We start from the raw sequence: 17436 nt of genomic DNA, 5'->3' as shown, positions 1-17436 counted from the left end.
GTGAGGCAGAACAGGGAGACTAGGGGAGGTAGAGGGCCAAGGTGAGGCAGAACAGGGAGACTAGGGGAGGTAGAGGGCCAAGGTGAGGCAGAACAGGGAGACTAGGGAAGGTGGAGAACAGGGAAACTAGGGTGGGGGATCCATTGAATATACAATACATAGTCTTGAGCTATTGATTTGATATAGACAGACAGATCGACATAAAGATAATGTTCAAATAGCACCAAAGTAATAACTAAGTATTATTTTGCACTTGACTTATCAGTGTGATAACAAATTTAAGTTTTTTAAATTGCTGAGGGGTAACAGCTAGCAATGTTGCTGAGTTTAAAAAACAAAGTCTCATCTAATTTTGTTAATGTGTTTTCCCTTTTTTTTTACAGCATAATTTGTATTGATCTTCAAAGCCAAGGAGGACAAAGAAAGTGCTGATGCATTTGATCTCTTATTAAACTCTGAACTCTGAAATCTGAAACTGATTACAAAGGTAAAGAAGAATAACCAATGGCCATATATCTTCTTCTCGCCTTATGTTTTCTTCTAAATCTGCAGTAAAAAGCAATTTTGTACCATCTCGCAATTTGTATTTTTTCCGTTAGGCATATTACTTGATTTTGATTGAGTAAATACATGTCAAATTAGAGTGGATGCCAAGGGAATTCCATAAATCACATCTAATTGTGTTATTAAGTCTTAACAAGGTGTTAAGCCTTGGCATTGAGCCTCAGAAAACGATGTTTCATGCAATCTCCTGAAATTTCAGTCCATCGATTTCCTTCTATTCCTTCAGGCTCATTTAATGGATGGAGTCTATTTTCCCTGCAGGCCATATTGACAATTAAGGCAAAGTAGACATTAGGGTGACCAATTACGGTACACTCACGTGGCCAAGCCAGTGACCAATTATCGTACACTCACCTGGCCAAGCCAGTGACCAATTACCACGCACTCATATTATGGAGGCAGTGCTGAACGAAGATGCGGCGTATCGGATTTACAAACCACAGAAAATCTTGGTGTGGACTCAGAACCCAAACCCATAAGCCCTGAGTCTTTCCAACACTATTTATTAGCAGACTTTGAGATGTTTTTTAATCTACTTTCCCATGAAAATTATTTTAGTCTATGCTTCTTATGAGGACATGTTTCAATCTAACAACGGTTATGAATGGTTTCTTCTCCACATAATGCACAACCCCAAATAAGGTTGTATTCGTTTGTAGAATAGTTAAAGGTGACATATTATACCACCAGGTGTGAGTGTGATTAGCAGTTACAAGCCGTTCTTCTGCGTCTTCTGGCGTGTCCACATAGATGTGTGCTGGATAGATCAGTTTACCAGCCTACCCAGTGGACTGAAGCAAACGTTAAGGTGGACAAGCCGGCTAGTGATGTCAGAAGACACAGATTTTCAATGGCTTGTAACTGCTAATCACACTCACACCTGGTGGCATATGATAATATATCCACTTTAAACACAAAAAACATGGCCAAAAGAGAACGAAGTCCCTGTGCACAGCCTTTTGATTCTCAGGTGCTGCAGATGTGCAGTCAACAATAGTATATTAAGTCAAATGAGTGTCAAATCACCGCACACAGGTATAAGACGATAAGCTGATTTATTTTGTGAACAAAATAAATCAGCTTATACCAGTGTGCGGTGATTTAACACTTATTTGACTTGATATACTAAAAGCTGTACTAGAAAATCTTGGTGTGGACTCAGAACACACACCCATAAGCCCTGAGTCTTTCCAACACTATTTATTAGCAGTCTTTGAGATGTTTATTAATCTACTTTCCCATGAAAATTATTTTAGTCTATGCTTCTTATGAGGATATGTTTCAATCTAACAACGGTTATGAATGGTTTCTTCTCCACATAATGCACAATCCCAAATAAGGTTTTATGAGTTTGTAGATTAGTTAAGGGTGACATATTATACCACCAGGTGTGAGTGTGATAAGCAGTCACAAGCCGTTCTTCTGCGTCTTCTGACATCACTAGTGGGCGTGTCCACCAAGATGTGTGCTGGATAGATCAGATTACCAGCCTACCCAGTGGACTGAAGCAAACGTTAAGGTGGACAAGCCGGCTAGTGATGTCAGAAGACACAGATTTTCAATGGCTTGTAACTGCTAATCACACTCACACCTGGTGGTATAATATGTCCACTTTAAACACAAAAAACATGACCAAAAGAGAACGAAGTCCCTGTGCACAGCCTTTTGATTCTCAGGTGCTGCAGATGTGCAGTCAACAATAGTATATTAAGTCAAATGAGTGTCAAATCACCGCACACAGGTATAAGACGATAAGCTGATTTATTTTGTGAACAAAATAAATCAGCTTATACCAGTGTGCGGTGATTTAACACTTCTTTGACTTGATATACTAAAAGCATGGCCTTTTTGTCTTTACCGCCAAAGCCAAGACTAGAGGTATACCTGGGTAATTTAAAATCTGTAGACATTTATCATTCCACCCACTTCCAATATAGACTGAATTCTTACATGTTCGAGAGATGCTTCATGAACAACCTCCAGAACACAAGCTTGTTTACCTTGTGTGTCTGTTGGAATAAACCACGTGTTGAACATTTGCCACTCTCCAAGTCATACCTAGCCAGAGACGACCATAACGCAAAGGATCTAATTAGTTTTTCATCACATGACAAGATTTGTTAGTGGGGTAGCAGGCACATCACCCAGGGACGTTGTTTTTAGATCTATTTAGAATCATTGTATGTTGCACATAAATTGACAAAAAACAAAAGTTGATATGCTATCTTATAATTATGTTGAGATGATAAAAGGAATTATTAGAAACTGGGTCTAAGGAGTCTTTGTAGAATTGTTTAATTGAGAACAATGTTATTTCAAGTTTGACCATTTCTATGGGGAGAAGACATTATGGAACAGTTGGCCTTACATACAAATGAGCTTGGACAGTTCTTCCAAATGCTTTATTAAAACAATACTACCTAGCTAAAGTACTTTAGCTAAGACATAGTGCGATCTGTTAAAAACTGTACACAGCTGTAATATACATAACAAGGCAAACTCTTTGGTACAGGTATATACAGACAGTTTATTTTTTTTAATTGTTTTTTTTCCTTTTACCTTATATTGGGCTTCTTAACATGCCATCTTATTGAAACCTTCCCAAACATCATATTGCTGAAATGTTATAAATGTATGAGAATGCCAGCCTCCCATGAGAATTAAGTATTTCATTACAACCAACCACACTATGTCAGGTGATAGATTTAGCTAAGCCTAAAAAGGACCTACGGCAACAGATGTTAATGTTTCAACTAAAAACAAATGATTATGATTGGAAAATAATCTCTGCATATCGTTACGGCGTATCATGTGAAAATGGTCAGCCTGTTGTCCAATGTCCATACACTAATCTAACAAATACAAAAAAAGTGTGTCATTGAATACAAGATAAAACAAGTAATAAAAGGAGAGAACACGACATTAATGAAACTGTAAGAGAAACACATTGAGTCTATTTTTTTCTTTTCTTATTTTCCATGGAGGAGAGGGACAGGTTAAACCGAACCATCTACATATCCTTGAGGTTTTAAGTTTGTTTGTTTTTTTAGTGCAGAATGAAAACCAACCAAGGATGAGCGACTAAAATTACAGGGAAACGTCTAAATGATATACAGTGGAGGTGGAGAGAGGGGGGTGGTTACGAAGCATGAACCACTCACAAGCATGAAATAACAAAGTCACTGGGATCCCTACACCATCAATACAAAGGGAGAGATGAACGGACACACGGAAAAGTAAAACATACATACGATCAACACCCCAATGATAAGAACAAGATAACCAAACAAAAAAAACAAACAAAGAAATAATAAATATTTATCAGATATGCCCAAACTGGAAAGTGATCTGTTGCAGTCTCTGGAGAATGAGAGGAGGAGAAGGGAGAGGGGAGGTGCAATGGCAGGAGGGCGCCACTAGATGGCGATCCAGGGGTGGCGTAGGCATTCGGCCGCCGTGGCCCTCTTCTCGGGGACCAGGTCCAGCATGGGGAGCAGGAAGTCGGCGAAGCAGTCGGCCTCCTCGCGGGGCCACTCGTACTTGTCCACCAGCACCTCCAGCAGCCCCCATGGCTTCAGCTTGGTGATGTGCTTCAGGTCACCTAGAATACGAGGCTCATGTCAGCGCCACACATGCCAACGCAGTCAATAACATGCATGCAGCATCTCTTTAAGGTCACCATGTGATAGATTGAGACCCTTCAAGTAAGTAGAATTTAAAAAAGCAGTTATTGATCCGTGCACTTTAACTAGCTATGCAGCAAACTAACTACATGATTTTTATTTGTAGTATATATGGAGGTTACAGGATGTGATTTTATTGATAACATTATTGATGACTATCAATGACGACTATCGATCCACATTGATATGTCAGGGTTATTTTTTTAAGCTACGAGCTAGTTGAAATTTGGTATATTGCTACTTTAACTACTAAACTGTTCTAAATGGTTTATTTGACCGGTTCAGTTACTATTCTAATGCCTGCGTACTTCACCAACCCAGTCAATTAGAGATTAATAGCCATGTTAAGCTAGTACATCCATCGTTTCAGGATTTGTTTTTGCAAAAAAGTAAAACTGCACAATGTAACTTTGTCACTGCAGCAATCACTTTCGTTCAAAAGTATTCCAACTTTCCCAACCACCCAAGACAAACATAGGCCGAGGGACATTTCTCTTTAAATAATACTTTGTCTGCAGAAAAGTGGTGGTGACAGAGATCCATAATGCAGGTTTTGAGTTAAAAGGGGGCGGGAGACGGAATGAGAGCGCGTTCCTCGGTGAAAGCCAAACTCTGCCGACACTTTACCTTTCTTGGTGAAAAAGTCCTTGGAATGTTTTCCCGCCAAAACAAGTTTGCGCGGGACAGTCCCCAGCAGCTCAATGATCAACGCTATATGGTCTACACAGAGCCGGCCAGGGGGCCGCCACACGGACGAGGAAGAGGGGGAGAGGGGAGGGGAGACAAACAGACAGATTCATCATACAGTGTTCTAGTCAGTGGCCCGCGCTGGGTGAGGATGGGGAGGGTAGAGGAGCAGAGAGGTCTGGCCGGCAGGACACCAACAGCGTCTTTTTTCATTTAACCCATCAGAGATGAATGACCCCCCCTTTCACCCAGCTTTCACACGTGTGCCTCTGTGTGTTTAGTAAACCCATGTGCCCTTGACGGGTTTAAAGCCCTTCGAGCAACACGAATGGTTAAGCCCTGGGCGACAGACCAATTGGATTACTGATGACTAACATCTGGCCTGTATGACCACAACCATTATTGAACAACTACCGAGACATGCTGGGATTCTCGGTAACAGCCCATGATTATTTTAATTCAAGGGTGAATAACCTTTTTAAGAAAAGCCTGCTTGGGCTGAACGCAGAGCAATAAAACATCTCATAGCTCATCTGGATTAGGTAGCTTTAAAAACAAATGTTTGAGTCCATTTGCTTGACTCCTGCCTACTGGTTATCCTGCAGGCCTTCCCAGGCACAGAAAACCTTGACAGGTCATCAAAGCCATGCTGCCATGAGCCACTCTGCCTCTCCTCCCTTGGCCCACCGTCCCCCCCCCAGGGCTGGGCTTGCATACACAGGCTGGCGTACCTCTCTTGGTGAAGTATTCCTGTGAGAATTTCCCACTCAGGGCAAGGTGGCGTGGGATTTGACCCAGCAACTCTATTACGAGAGCAAGGTGGTCTGGAGATGAGGGGCGTCAGCGGAAGGGCGCCGAGGATGTAGGAGAGCGATGGTGGAGGGGTGGGGGGGATAAGGGGGAAGGGAAAGCAGAAAAAAAAAAAAAACAGCAGCGATATGGAGGACAAGAGTTGATCATGAGTAAACAAGGCCGATGGAATGTAAAAGATGATGATTAGGAATGATGATGAAAAACAAAAATAAGTATGACCAGCATTGAAGACACACAATTAAGTTGGTAGTTAAACAACCGCTAAATTAGGTATGTAAAAAAAATAAAACACACACACAAAATCAAAGCCATTAAAACATTTGACTGGTGCAAAATAAAATGATGAGATGCTGAGCCACTATAGGCAAAGGGAGACCGAAGAATGATATCATGCCAAGAGGGAAAGGTGCAGCAGTCACAGTGCATTCTTTACACTGGAGCATCACAGTTTATAGCTGTGGAAGGAGTGCTAATTAGCGGAGAGCTACGACTAAACACCCGAGGTGGATGCAAGTCAGGGCAGACACTTCATGCTTCGCATCAGGGAAGGGTTCAACATGAAAGGAGGAGCAGGAGCAGCCCGATGAGGATTGGTTAGTGGCTTTTTTTGAGGAGTGAAGTCATGGAGTTTGGTGTTTGTGGTGGTAACTGAATCGTTGGGCTTGAGCGTTAGCTCAGAGCTCCTTCTCTTTTAAATCATGCATGTGGAGATGTGGGTTGTTGTGTGTAACCCCAGTGGGTGACAGGGATGGCTCACTTTGATGTTAGAGAGGAAATAGTCACAGGAATGCAGGCACTCAACATTACATAATAGGCATTTCCGAACAGATCTAGACTTAAACACACAACTTATAAAGTCAATGTAATCAAAGCAGAGAGGTATTACAAATTCAAAGATAATGGAGGCATGCCACTAGCAACACATTTGTTCCAAAAGGCCCATCAGAAAGGAACTGGGGACAACACACAAGAAGTGTTGTTGTAGGAATATTACTAAATCAAGTGTGTGTGATTGATGGCTGGCTTAAGTAGCCTTTCCCATCCGCAAAATGATTACTCAAGTGTCTTTGTGAATTGCTCACCAAACACAAGCACCGGCTCTAAAACAACATCAGTTCTAGTGGTGCATTTCAGAGAAAGCACCTTTTATTTACCTTAATCCAATGCAGTAAAAACAGAGAGAAAGGGTACTTTGTGATTAAAACTAGCACTGACAAAGAGGGGTTAAAGTTGAAGGTACAATACCTTCGTCCCTGGAATAATCTTCCCCAGAATGTGGTTCGAATAAGTAGTCCCCGGTGGCCAGCTCGAAGGCCTGAGAAGAGAGAGAGAGAGAGAGGAGAAAGCATCACACCACCACATAAACTGCAGCACTAAAACTCAAGAAATGTATATCTCCACCAAGCTACAAAATAAAGTTTTCCTTCCTTCCTTTAATTAGAAGTTTCCATTTAGATATGCATGTCACTTCCTTATATACTAACCCTATAGTCTACCTTTGGCCTATAATAATGAGCGAATAGTTGGCATTGCCATGCTCCAAAAAGGCGCATGAAATAAATGCGTTGAAAGTGTACAGTTACTTCCCCCTCCTCCTGGGTAGAGTACCCCACTGGACCTCAATTACTCTCCCCTCCAACTGGGTAGAGTACCCCCCTGGACCCCAGGATGAGCAGACATCAGCCCCGTGAGGGTAGGCTCGGCGCTTCATCCTGTTCATCCAGTGTTTTCACCAGGCACTACGTGTCTGTTCATCCACACAGTGTGTTGGCCGTGCGCTATGCGTCTGTTCATCCACACAGTGTGTTGGCCGTGCACTACGTGTCTGTTCATCCACACAGTGTGTTGGCCGTGCACTACGTGTCTGTTCATCCACACAGTGTGTTGGCCGTGCGCTACGTGTCTGTTCATCCACACAGTGTGTTGGCCGTGCGCTATGTGTCTGTTCATCCACACAGTGTGTTGGCCGTGCACTACGTGTCTGTTCATCCACACAGTGTGTTGGCCGTGCGCTACGCGTCTGTTCATCCACACAGTGTGTTGGCCGTGCGCTACGCGTCTGTTCATCCACACAGTGTGTGTTGGCCGTGTGTCGACGGCGGCCGGGGCGCTCACCATGCAGGCCGTGCTCCAGATGTCTGCCGGTGTGCTGTAGCCAGCGCCAATGAGCACCTCCAGGGAGCGGTACTGCCGGGTCTGGATGTCTTCGGTAAAGTGCTTGTGCTGTTGAGGGAAGGAAGGGGCAGAGCCAGAGGAGCGCGGGATGAGGGAGGAAACACGCCGTACCCAGAGACTCAAGCCACATGTGCCGATGTAGGAGACCCCTCCGCGCGCCATATAACCGCCACGGCACTAGCCTCAAATAACGCTACAATTACCCACAATGCAGTCGATTACTCCACATGGCACAGCCAACAATTAAGACATCACCCTTTTTCTTCGGCTTTCCCAATTAAACAAAAAATGATATAATTAATATTTCTTCCACACTCCATACTATGGCCCGAGCTCAAAACCCAGGAGCAGACTTTCCCAATGGATCATTTATTTTAAAGGGGGGGGGGGGGGGGTAGTGGGAGACATGCCGAGCTTGGCGTTCCCCACAGGAAGTCCCAGAAGTCATTAGCAGCCTACTCACCACCCAGCAGGCGTTGCCCAGGTCTGCGATCTTCACCTTGATCTTGTCTGCATTCACTGGCTCCAAGGGGTTGACTAGCAGTGCACCTGCTGAAAGCTTGCCTGTGAATAGCATGGAGAGTGAGTGAGTGAGAGAGACACAGACAAAGAGCAAGGAAAGGAAGGAAATATGCCAAATTCACCATTACCCTCCATTATTAGGATACCTCTTAATTAGCTCAGCCATGCAAACAAAACCTCCACACAGATGAAGAGTAAATACAAATGTTTATAGCCATCAATGGCTTAGAAACCATGATATAAGCATCTATATAAAGACATCAAATCAAAACTAAATCAGCACAAAACTACATTATATCAATTTCCCCAAAATGCTTCAAAGTACATAATTTCTGTTTGTTCACATAAAAATGAGAGGAAGACAAAAAAGGTAAGCTAGAGGGATTTAATTTGACTATGTTAGGGAATGACCGATTATCGGTCTGGCCCGCTCATATTTCCCATTATCGGTATCGGCATTTTCATGCTGATATTAATCACATTTATAGAGCACTTTTCAAGGTATCCAAATTGGGTTACATAGTGAGTGAGTGCGTGGAGGTGTTATGACACCTAAACCACTATACACCCACTTGGGTGATGCACAGCTGCCACTATGTGCCAGAACGCTCCCCACACACTGGCTCTTGTAGTGGAGAGGTGAGGAATGATGACACTATCTAATTAGGGACTGGGGGATGATTAGGGGGCCATGTTGGTACAAAAGACAGGGTGTGAATCTCACCCGACACCGGGGCCATCACCCCTACTCTTGCGATCAGTGTCTTGGGATCTTTAGTGAACACAGGGAGCCGGGACCTCGGTTTATTAAAGTCATATTAGAAAGACTGCGTTTTTGAATCGGCTTGAATAAAAATTGCCAGATGACTGAGCACCCCCTACTGGCCATCCAACACCTCGACCAGCACACACTACCCCCCCATGCAAGGATGCACCAGACCGGCCCTGCTTAGCTTCCAGAGAAGCCAGTATTGCTAGGCAGGTAGCCATGGTGATGGCTAGGATAATACACAAGTAATACATTTACAGTTCTCAATTGTAGAGTCGCCTAAAATGCTTTGTCACTGGACTTTGGAAGAACGAGTACTTGTTTTCTCTCTCCCGACGTCGCAGAAGCTCTGCTTCTCACACACCTTTTTTTGCTCATGCATACATTCTGCATCTCAAACTTTGTGTTCACATTCACACCCCAGATTGTCGAATAAATCTTTCCAATGTCTTTTCCACTGTCCGTGTGACAAGTACCACTAGCTTGCCCTTGAATGTTCTAGAAGAGTTTCTTACAGATCTTTTCTACTTGTTAGCAATGTTTTTATGTATTCATCATTTACTTGAAAATGTATGGTCCCAAACATTGCCGAGCGGTTTCTATGACGACTAACACTTGCTATCGGCCTTGAACTAAAAGACACCGGTGCCCCTCTAGTTTGTGCACAACAAAGGAACAAAAAATGAGCACTGACCGTTTCTCACGCTCTCCTGGGCTCCATTCCGACAGCCAGCCCTCCCCTCGGCCTCCTCCTCCCCCTCCTCCTCCTCCTCCAGAGTCCTACTCTGCTCCAGCTCGCCCTCCTCCGGTCTTCCACCGGGTGTCGCCCTCCTCGCTCCTCTGCTGCTCTGGGTGTCCTCAGCTTTTCCGTCCCCTTGTTGGCCGGCAGGCGCCCCGTTGCAGGTGGGCCGCTGCCTCTTGCCTCCGTCCCGGGCGGCGAGTTGCTCCGTGTTGCCGTTGTGCTGGTCTTCCTCCCTGCCCCCGGGCAGCCTCGACTCCTCCCTGCCCTCCTCCTCCTCCTCCTGCTGCTGCTGCTGCTGCTGCTGCTCCACCACCCCCACCTCGGTGCAGCAGGTGAGGCCGTTGCAGTTCTTCTCTGGCCCGTCCAGCCCCAGCCTGGTTACATCTGCAGTCACGCTGCACTCTGAGGACACAGGGGAAGCACAGGCCCAGAGTGCAACAGTGTTCAGTCACACTTCCACATATAAGGCGAGTCTCGTCTCTGATTGGTTCGACTTCCAGACGAAAGAGTCTGGGTTGGGACCCCCCCCGATGTCCGCAGCCTACCTGTATGAATCCCTGAGCAATGTGTCTTACCCCTGGCTGCTCATTCATCTCCACTTTGGACAAATGACTAGATAGTACATTTTAAATCTTTGCATGATATTTTTTGGTCAATGAAGCCAGCCCTACCGGCCGTTTCCTCCTCCCCTATGTCCCGTAGAGACAGCTGTCGGAGGGGGGCGCAGGCCCTCGCCTTGGGAGACTGGGGGTCTTCGTCGTCGTCATCGTCCTCCTCCTCCTCCACCTTCTCCATCTCCTCCATCTCCTCCAGGTCCATGATGCACTTCTCCAGCAGCGCCGCCTGCCGCTTCTGCTTCTTCTTTAGCTTCTTCTTCTTGTTCTTGGACATCTTGAGCGTCTGAACACGCACGACCCCACAGAAAGGGAGGAATGGGTTATTATCTGGGTTATGGTAACTTCCTGTGAAGGTGATACACAGGAGAGTCAATTCTAATGAAACATGCAGAACTGACTGGAAGAAGGGGGTGCTGGGGACTTACTTGCTTCGGCACCGGCGCAGTGCTTACTGAAACGACAATAGGTTCAAAGTCAGTGTTATTCAGTGCCGCTTATTCAACACCATTCAGAACCATCATGTGGATTAAATGTGGGCGTGACATACTTGCGGAGCCGGAGGGGGGCGGGGCTCCAGCCCGCTGCCACTCCGTGGCCTCGGCAGCCAGCCTCCTGATGTAGGGCTCGTCCACGCTCATCAGGATGTTCTCCGGCTTGATGTCCGTGTGGATGATCTGACACTTGGTGTGCAGGTAGTCCAGGCCCTGCAGAACCTGGGGGGTTTACACACCGGGGATGTGCGAGGAAGTTATTTTCAAGATGTATTACAATACTTCCATTTTAAAGCGAGAGGTTAAGCTACAATATTACTGTATAATGTGGTAACTAATTATATTACTTATTACCCTTTGCTTTAACTGATTCTTAATCCAGAAAGGTTTCTAGATCAGCCACATCCAGTCTGATGTTTTTACACACACACACAAACACACACACAGATAATCTTTCCCTTATTCATTACAAATATACAAAAACATCACTTGATACCGGATGGTAAAGTGTGACTTGACATAGTAGCTTAATAATATAACAATTAAAATACAAAAATATAAATTAAAATACTAAGTTACTGATTAAAGTTATATATCACTGTATCGTGTAAAAAAAGTGGTACTCAGGTATGCAGAAAGCAACATAAGATGGAGGCAAAAATAATGCTAACACTAAACTGAGTTGCTGGAGTGCTTGCTTATCGCCCACTCTTCAAAACCAGGTAGGGGTAGAGGAGTCTCCTCCATACTTAGGTGCGAGAGGAGGTGGTGTTGGGTTACCTGTCGTATGATGCTCTTGACACAGGGCAGCGGCAGACCCTGGTAGTTTGACTTAATGATCCACTTCAACAGGTGATGTCCCAGGACCTCGAACACCATGCACACATCTGACACACACAGCAGTTAAGGCCAACACCTGTTCAAAACGAACTATACCTTGCCAAATAATTTAAGTGGTTTTTTTTTATATGCCATAATATTCACTAGTCTATCAAGTATTCCAAGGGAGTAGACAGAGCTGAGTTCAGCAGTGGTCTCTCCTGAACCCTCCCCGCAATTTGGAGTATGTAAGGGGAGGGGAGCATTAACTCAAGTTTGAAGTTTGAACTAAATGCAAAATGAATTTTCAAATTAGTACTTGGGGCCCCCAAGTACTAATTTGGGCTCTGTGTTGAGCAATTTATATCTCCCTATATCTTTAAATACGTTTCGAAGAAGTCACATCTTCTAAGCCTGCTTTTGTGATGTATATAAAGTAAACTACAAATCATTAAGCAGCCGGCAAGTTAAACATTCTTGCAGGGGGGACGAAAAAATACTTCAGTCGTGTCAAGCGGTCTCATATGACAGCACTAGTCGGGTTTTCGGGGGGCAGGGGCAGCGTCAACGGCCCCGTCTCACCCTCAGCAACCCGACCTCGCACGACCACTCACAGGTTAGCTGCTAGGTGGGGTCTGTTTGGGACACTTAGGGCTCCATTCAGAGGGGCGGTCACCTGTTGTTTACAGCGTCCCCGGCACGTCGGCTTCCAGCTAAACATGACACCGGCGCGCAGGACTTATACCCTTTGGCTGACAAAGTACTTTCCAAAAGGGATTAGCAGAGCCCGGCAGCGCCAGTTGGGGCACAGGTGAGAACAATGGATCAGATGCACTCGTCTCACGGCAGACCGGGAACGGCCCGGGAGACGCCGGGCAGAGCAGCAGAAAGGATACGAGTTCCGTTAACGCCGGAGATCTTGAAGTCGTCTAGCAGCTGGACCACCATCTCCCTGTTGGGGTCATCGGGGTCAGAGTTTCGTACCTAGTGGGAAAAAAAGAAAAAGAAAAAAGATATACAGAAATTATTTTTATTTATATTCGTATTTATATAAAAACACATGAGGACATAGTTGGTTTCCAATGCTCAAAGTATAATTAGCCTATATTATAAAAGCATGTCTAGGTACTACCAATCATCGATTCATGTCCATTCACACATTTACAAATTACAATGCAATGAGTTAATATTTCTACTCACAGATCTGAGGAGTTTGATCTCGTCCACGGCCGTTTCGGTATAGTGCTCTGCGCTTTTCACTACTTTCATTGCCACGAAATGCTTCACCCTGCAAACCAAAATGACACGTACCACTCAGACCAGAGAGTGCCATCAATGAGAATCAAATACAAAGGAATCGCAAAACAAAAGGCACGAAGTGGAATGCACTGAAATAAAAATACCAAAAGAGTAGCTGAAAGAGTGTTCTTACTGGATGTCCCACGCCAGCCACACTGTGGAGAAGTGTCCCCATCCCAGCTTTCTGATGACATGATACTTCCCGTTGAAAAGGTCTCCTATCTTCACATGGTGATAGCCACCTGTTAAAAAGAGAAGCAGCAGCAGCAGATACCCTTAAAAGTGCAGAGTGTAGAATTGAATGCCATCTACTGGGGAGATTGCAAATGGCGACCTTGTGAATTCCTCTACCTTTCCAACCTTGTAGAATGAGCTACGGTGGCCTGTACTGACATGTAAGGTGTCAGAAGGTGTTCCAACATTATGATATTCGTCTAAGACAGCATCGAGATTCCAAGTGTCAACTGGTGAGGTTCCTTGATAGATTTACTAAAATGTATTTAGTCTGCAAGTACTGACGGACAAGTAAGGTAGCGATTATGATTGTTAATTAAAAACGTGTACTCTCGAGTCGTTTGTCTGTTCTGGGCTACTGCAGAAACATGGTGGGCCCAGTGGAAGGGGACCCAGTCTCTTTGTAGATTTAAAGAGAGAATTCTAAGGTAATTTATAATTGTGTTTCATGGGATTAGACACTAATTAAAAACATACTCATGAATATTATATTCCTTGTCTGCCAAGCGTGTTTCGCTGGACGTGACTAAATTCAACCTTGCACCACTAAGCATCGGACCCGGTGAGACTGAGTGGGGAGGGGGTGGAGGGGGTGGAGGCGGAGGGAGGCGTACCCTTGCAGTAGTCGTTTGGATCCTCCTGCTCCTCATCGTCAGAGCCCAGGATCTCCTCCTCGGGCTCCTGTGGAGAGGCTTCTGGCTGCGGCTGGGGCAGAGCTCTGGGGTGAGCCGGCTGTCTGTGGGACACACAGGGGTAGAGCGGAGCGGTCACTCCAGTCCCGAGAGCTGTCTCGGGTGGAGGCCCTTGGGCACACAGCTGTGTTTAGTGAATGCAAGCGACGGAGGTACAGCCTGATCCACCGCAGACTTTGTGAAAACGTGAACCACAGAAAAACAATAAGGTTGAGGACTGAGACATCGATCGAAGAAAGAATCTCGCGCTTTCGCTTCTGAAAAGACAATTCCACTCCTACCTTCAAGTCACTCACAATCCAACATCATTGTGTGTGATCCTTTTGTGCACAGGTATTAGTTGAACGAGTTCAGTGGCACAATCTAGTTGTCGTGGTGAAATTCCAACCTCAAAGATTCTGGGTTGGATTCCCATTTCTACCTCAATCCTTGAGCAAGCACTTAAACCCTACTGACCTTCCTAAATTTGCAAATGAAGTGCACATCGCTTTGGATAGAGGACTGCGGAATAACTTGTGAAATGATATGCACGTCTTCATTTGACTCAAGTCTGCAAATTAATCCGGAGAATTGGGCGTTTCCAACTCGTCGAACATCTAATTTAGTTTAAGCAATAACACCAAGGCCTCCTGAGGAGCTTCAACCGCTGTCGTAGAAGCATCATCTCAGCGCTAGCTGAACCACAGAGTGGACCCTCTGGTATACTGCTTGGTACTGGCATACTCATTAACATCTCTTTAGCAAAATCTCTTCAAAATGCATCTAAATTATTTAACAATACAGCCATTTTGCCTCAGACTCAAGACACTGCCACTGAGCAAAATAAATTAAAATTGACAGATTACAATTTACATCATTTTCTTATTTATTAGTACAGCCATTAATTCACAGCGCTTTAGACTTTAGAGTCTGGTAACGCAATGTAACAGAAATAGGTAAAAACAATATTAATACAATAATTGCCGTTAAGTTTAGGGATCTAGTGGTAAACGTAACCTAATCAATCCATTCCGATCTTTAAAAGGCAAACCAGATTGGACTTAATTTGGGTTGGTGACTGTGTACATTTTTGCATGCAGCTATTTAACTATTTCAACATATTTGCTCAAGAATAAAAAAGCTTATTTTGGGTTATCTAATACCCCTTCCTGGAGATAAAGGTTAAACTAAAAAGGACATTTATTGAAATGATAAGACAAAGCACTTTCACTCCAAAGTCTTCAAGAGCGAGTATATGGATTCTCTCAAATAGATATTTAAATGCATTTTATTTAGCATTGGCAGGTGTGCCAAGAAGATCACAGAGGAGATGGGGGGGTTATTTGCAAGGGTGCCGTTTCCATTGAAACGGCAATGTCTCCGTGAGCCTATATATGTAGGCTTCATTCTCTTCAATTTAAATATAGCACAGGGTGTTATGTAACGTTCTGGCGGATGCCTCTGATGGAATTATTAGTAGGAAGGTAGTTCAACAGACAGTATTAGACAAAGAGGAGGAGCAGCCCTACGGCTATGACTAATTCTCAACAACACAAATTGATAGAAGATCACAGACACTTGAACATACGAAGATGCATGATAAATAATGAATAGTTGTCGTGCATTACAAAACTCTAGCGTGCGCGGACGGCAGCACGTGTGTCGGAGATTCTCACGACGTGCTTTTCCGGATGCGACATGACTGGAGCGCTGGGGTTAGGGCTCGAGGTGGAAGAGATCCAATGCACGACATTACAATAACCGACAACACTGAGGCAAAGCAGTTACTCACTTTTTGCTGGATTTCTTTGCCTTTGCCCTCTTCTTCCTCGCTTGGAGTGCCAAAACTGTCAAGAAACATGAGGTTGATTGCCCCCTTAGGTTATTCAATAAGGCGTATGGTAAACATACGTATTTGAACTGAACACACACAATGTATTACCTCTAGAACGTAACATCCTCCTTTACCCTGACATTATCTCATGTGATCATGTCTGCAAAGATGTAAATTAAAACGCCCATTCACAATCAATGTGCACGAGGGCATGTATACGTGTATTGTCCATGAAGCAAGCAAACCTTTACATTCTCAAACATTAGAAAATGCTGAAAGAGGGTTCAACATGCAAGGTGCGTGGCAAAATAATCACATCGAGTCAGCTGTCATGCTAGTTAAGAAACGAAGCGATAGCAGGTAACCGTTATCGACGCGTTGGCGTGTCTATGTGTGTGTATACATCAATATCTGGTGCCGTAATCGGGAAATCGTCGGCAAACTCGTACATGTTTGATTGGAGCTGGTGTCAAGGTAGACAGCTAACGTTAGCTTCCTTCAGCTCAACAGTGCGTGACAGACGTGCTCAATTCCAGGACCAGCTAAACGTTCACATTGATAACACCTTGCGGTTAAGGAATCCCGAGAACATGCCATAGTGTGTGTTTCATATGAGGAGCCATACAGCCTGACATTGCTGGAATGCAGAAATGCTATGTCTTTGTAAAGATTACCTTTTCTCTCCATGTCGGCTTCGCAGCTAGCTGTTAGCCAGACTAGCAGTCATCGAATGATCCACGCATGCGCAGTGGTTTCCACCCTAAGGAGCGTACGTATGAAAATTACTGTACCTGGGCAATTGTCACAAATATATTATGTTCAAAGACTTCATAGTTTTAGGCCAAATGTGTTATCTCTTATACCAAACGTGTCGGAAAATATGATAGTTGCAAACATAAACGATGCGGGGTTGCCGGCTTTCTAGACCCCCCCTACCCCCCTACCCCCCTACCCCCCTACCCCCCTACCCCCCTACCCCTCTACCCCTCTACCCCTCTACCCCTCTACCCCTCTACCCCTCTACCCCTCTACCCCTCTACCCCTCTACCCCTCTACCCCTCTACCCCTCTACCCCTCCTTTTCAACTGTCTAATTTGAGAAACTGCACTTGGGACGCTCGTTGCCCTTTTTCAGTTTGAAATAGCAGCAGAAGGACTTGGTATAAGTACTACTAATACTGCAAAATGTAATAATACTGCACGAAAAAGGGTTTTGATAGATATTCCTTATTTAAGGCCATTTTCTTGAACATTCCCATAAAATCAAAACTTTATTTGTTTAGTTTCTGTACTTCCTTGTCCAATTGTATTCTGGACATTATTTTAGTCATGTTTACTGAGGCCATATTCAGTGGCCTTCAATATGATAGGCCTTCCAAAATCTATTGAGGAAAAGTATACATATCTAGTCTAGTGTATCTTTGATTCTAATGCTTGCAGAACTTGCAGTCTCAAGACCTAGAGGTTCAAGTTGAATATTACCAACTTGGATAGCAGGTGGAATTCGTTCTATTAGT

General features: G+C 44.5%; 1 protein-coding gene across 4 annotated transcripts; it reads right to left on the bottom strand.

Annotated features, from left to right (window-relative positions):
• Nucleotides 1-2681: 2681 nt before the first annotated feature.
• srpk1a (SRSF protein kinase 1a) lies at nt 2682-16823 on the bottom strand. Of its 4 annotated transcripts, none has more exons than XM_056599501.1 (16): nt 16029-16588; nt 15879-15933; nt 14030-14151; nt 13315-13423; nt 13083-13170; nt 12779-12866; nt 11844-11950; nt 11120-11285; nt 10998-11023; nt 10627-10855; nt 9908-10357; nt 8386-8486; nt 7863-7970; nt 6993-7062; nt 4875-4967; nt 2682-4165 (listed from the first exon to the last, which is right to left on the bottom strand). In XM_056599501.1, the coding sequence occupies exons 1-16, from the start codon at nt 16042-16044 to the stop codon at nt 3981-3983; spliced, it is 2013 nt and encodes a 670-aa protein (XP_056455476.1). In that variant the 5' UTR covers nt 16045-16588; the 3' UTR covers nt 2682-3980. The 4 variants fall into 4 exon arrangements, with proteins under 4 accessions (XP_056455476.1, XP_056455493.1, XP_056455470.1 ...); XM_056599518.1 differs by lacking the exon at nt 16029-16588 and adding an exon at nt 16595-16823 and having other exon boundaries at nt 2683-4165; XM_056599495.1 differs by lacking the exon at nt 4875-4967 and adding an exon at nt 5666-5758 and having other exon boundaries at nt 2684-4165.
• Nucleotides 16824-17436: the final 613 nt, after the last annotated feature.

The sequence above is a fragment of the Gadus chalcogrammus genome, chromosome 1 (genome assembly GCF_026213295.1).
Source record: "Gadus chalcogrammus isolate NIFS_2021 chromosome 1, NIFS_Gcha_1.0, whole genome shotgun sequence".
Taxonomy (NCBI): domain Eukaryota; kingdom Metazoa; phylum Chordata; class Actinopteri; order Gadiformes; family Gadidae; genus Gadus; species Gadus chalcogrammus.
This window is presented reverse-complemented; position numbering and strand designations above follow the sequence as displayed.

Bases quoted from the DNA above. Each gene is read 5' to 3' on its own strand.
- srpk1a (XM_056599501.1), bottom strand. The intron at 13,424-14,029 runs GTACGCCTCCCT...TCTTTTTAACAG, and splicing joins TCCAAACGACTACTGCAAGG to GTGGCTATCACCATGTGAAG. The intron at 7,063-7,862 runs GTGAGCGCCCCG...CTCTCTTCTCAG, and splicing joins TCTGGAGCACGGCCTGCATG to GCCTTCGAGCTGGCCACCGG.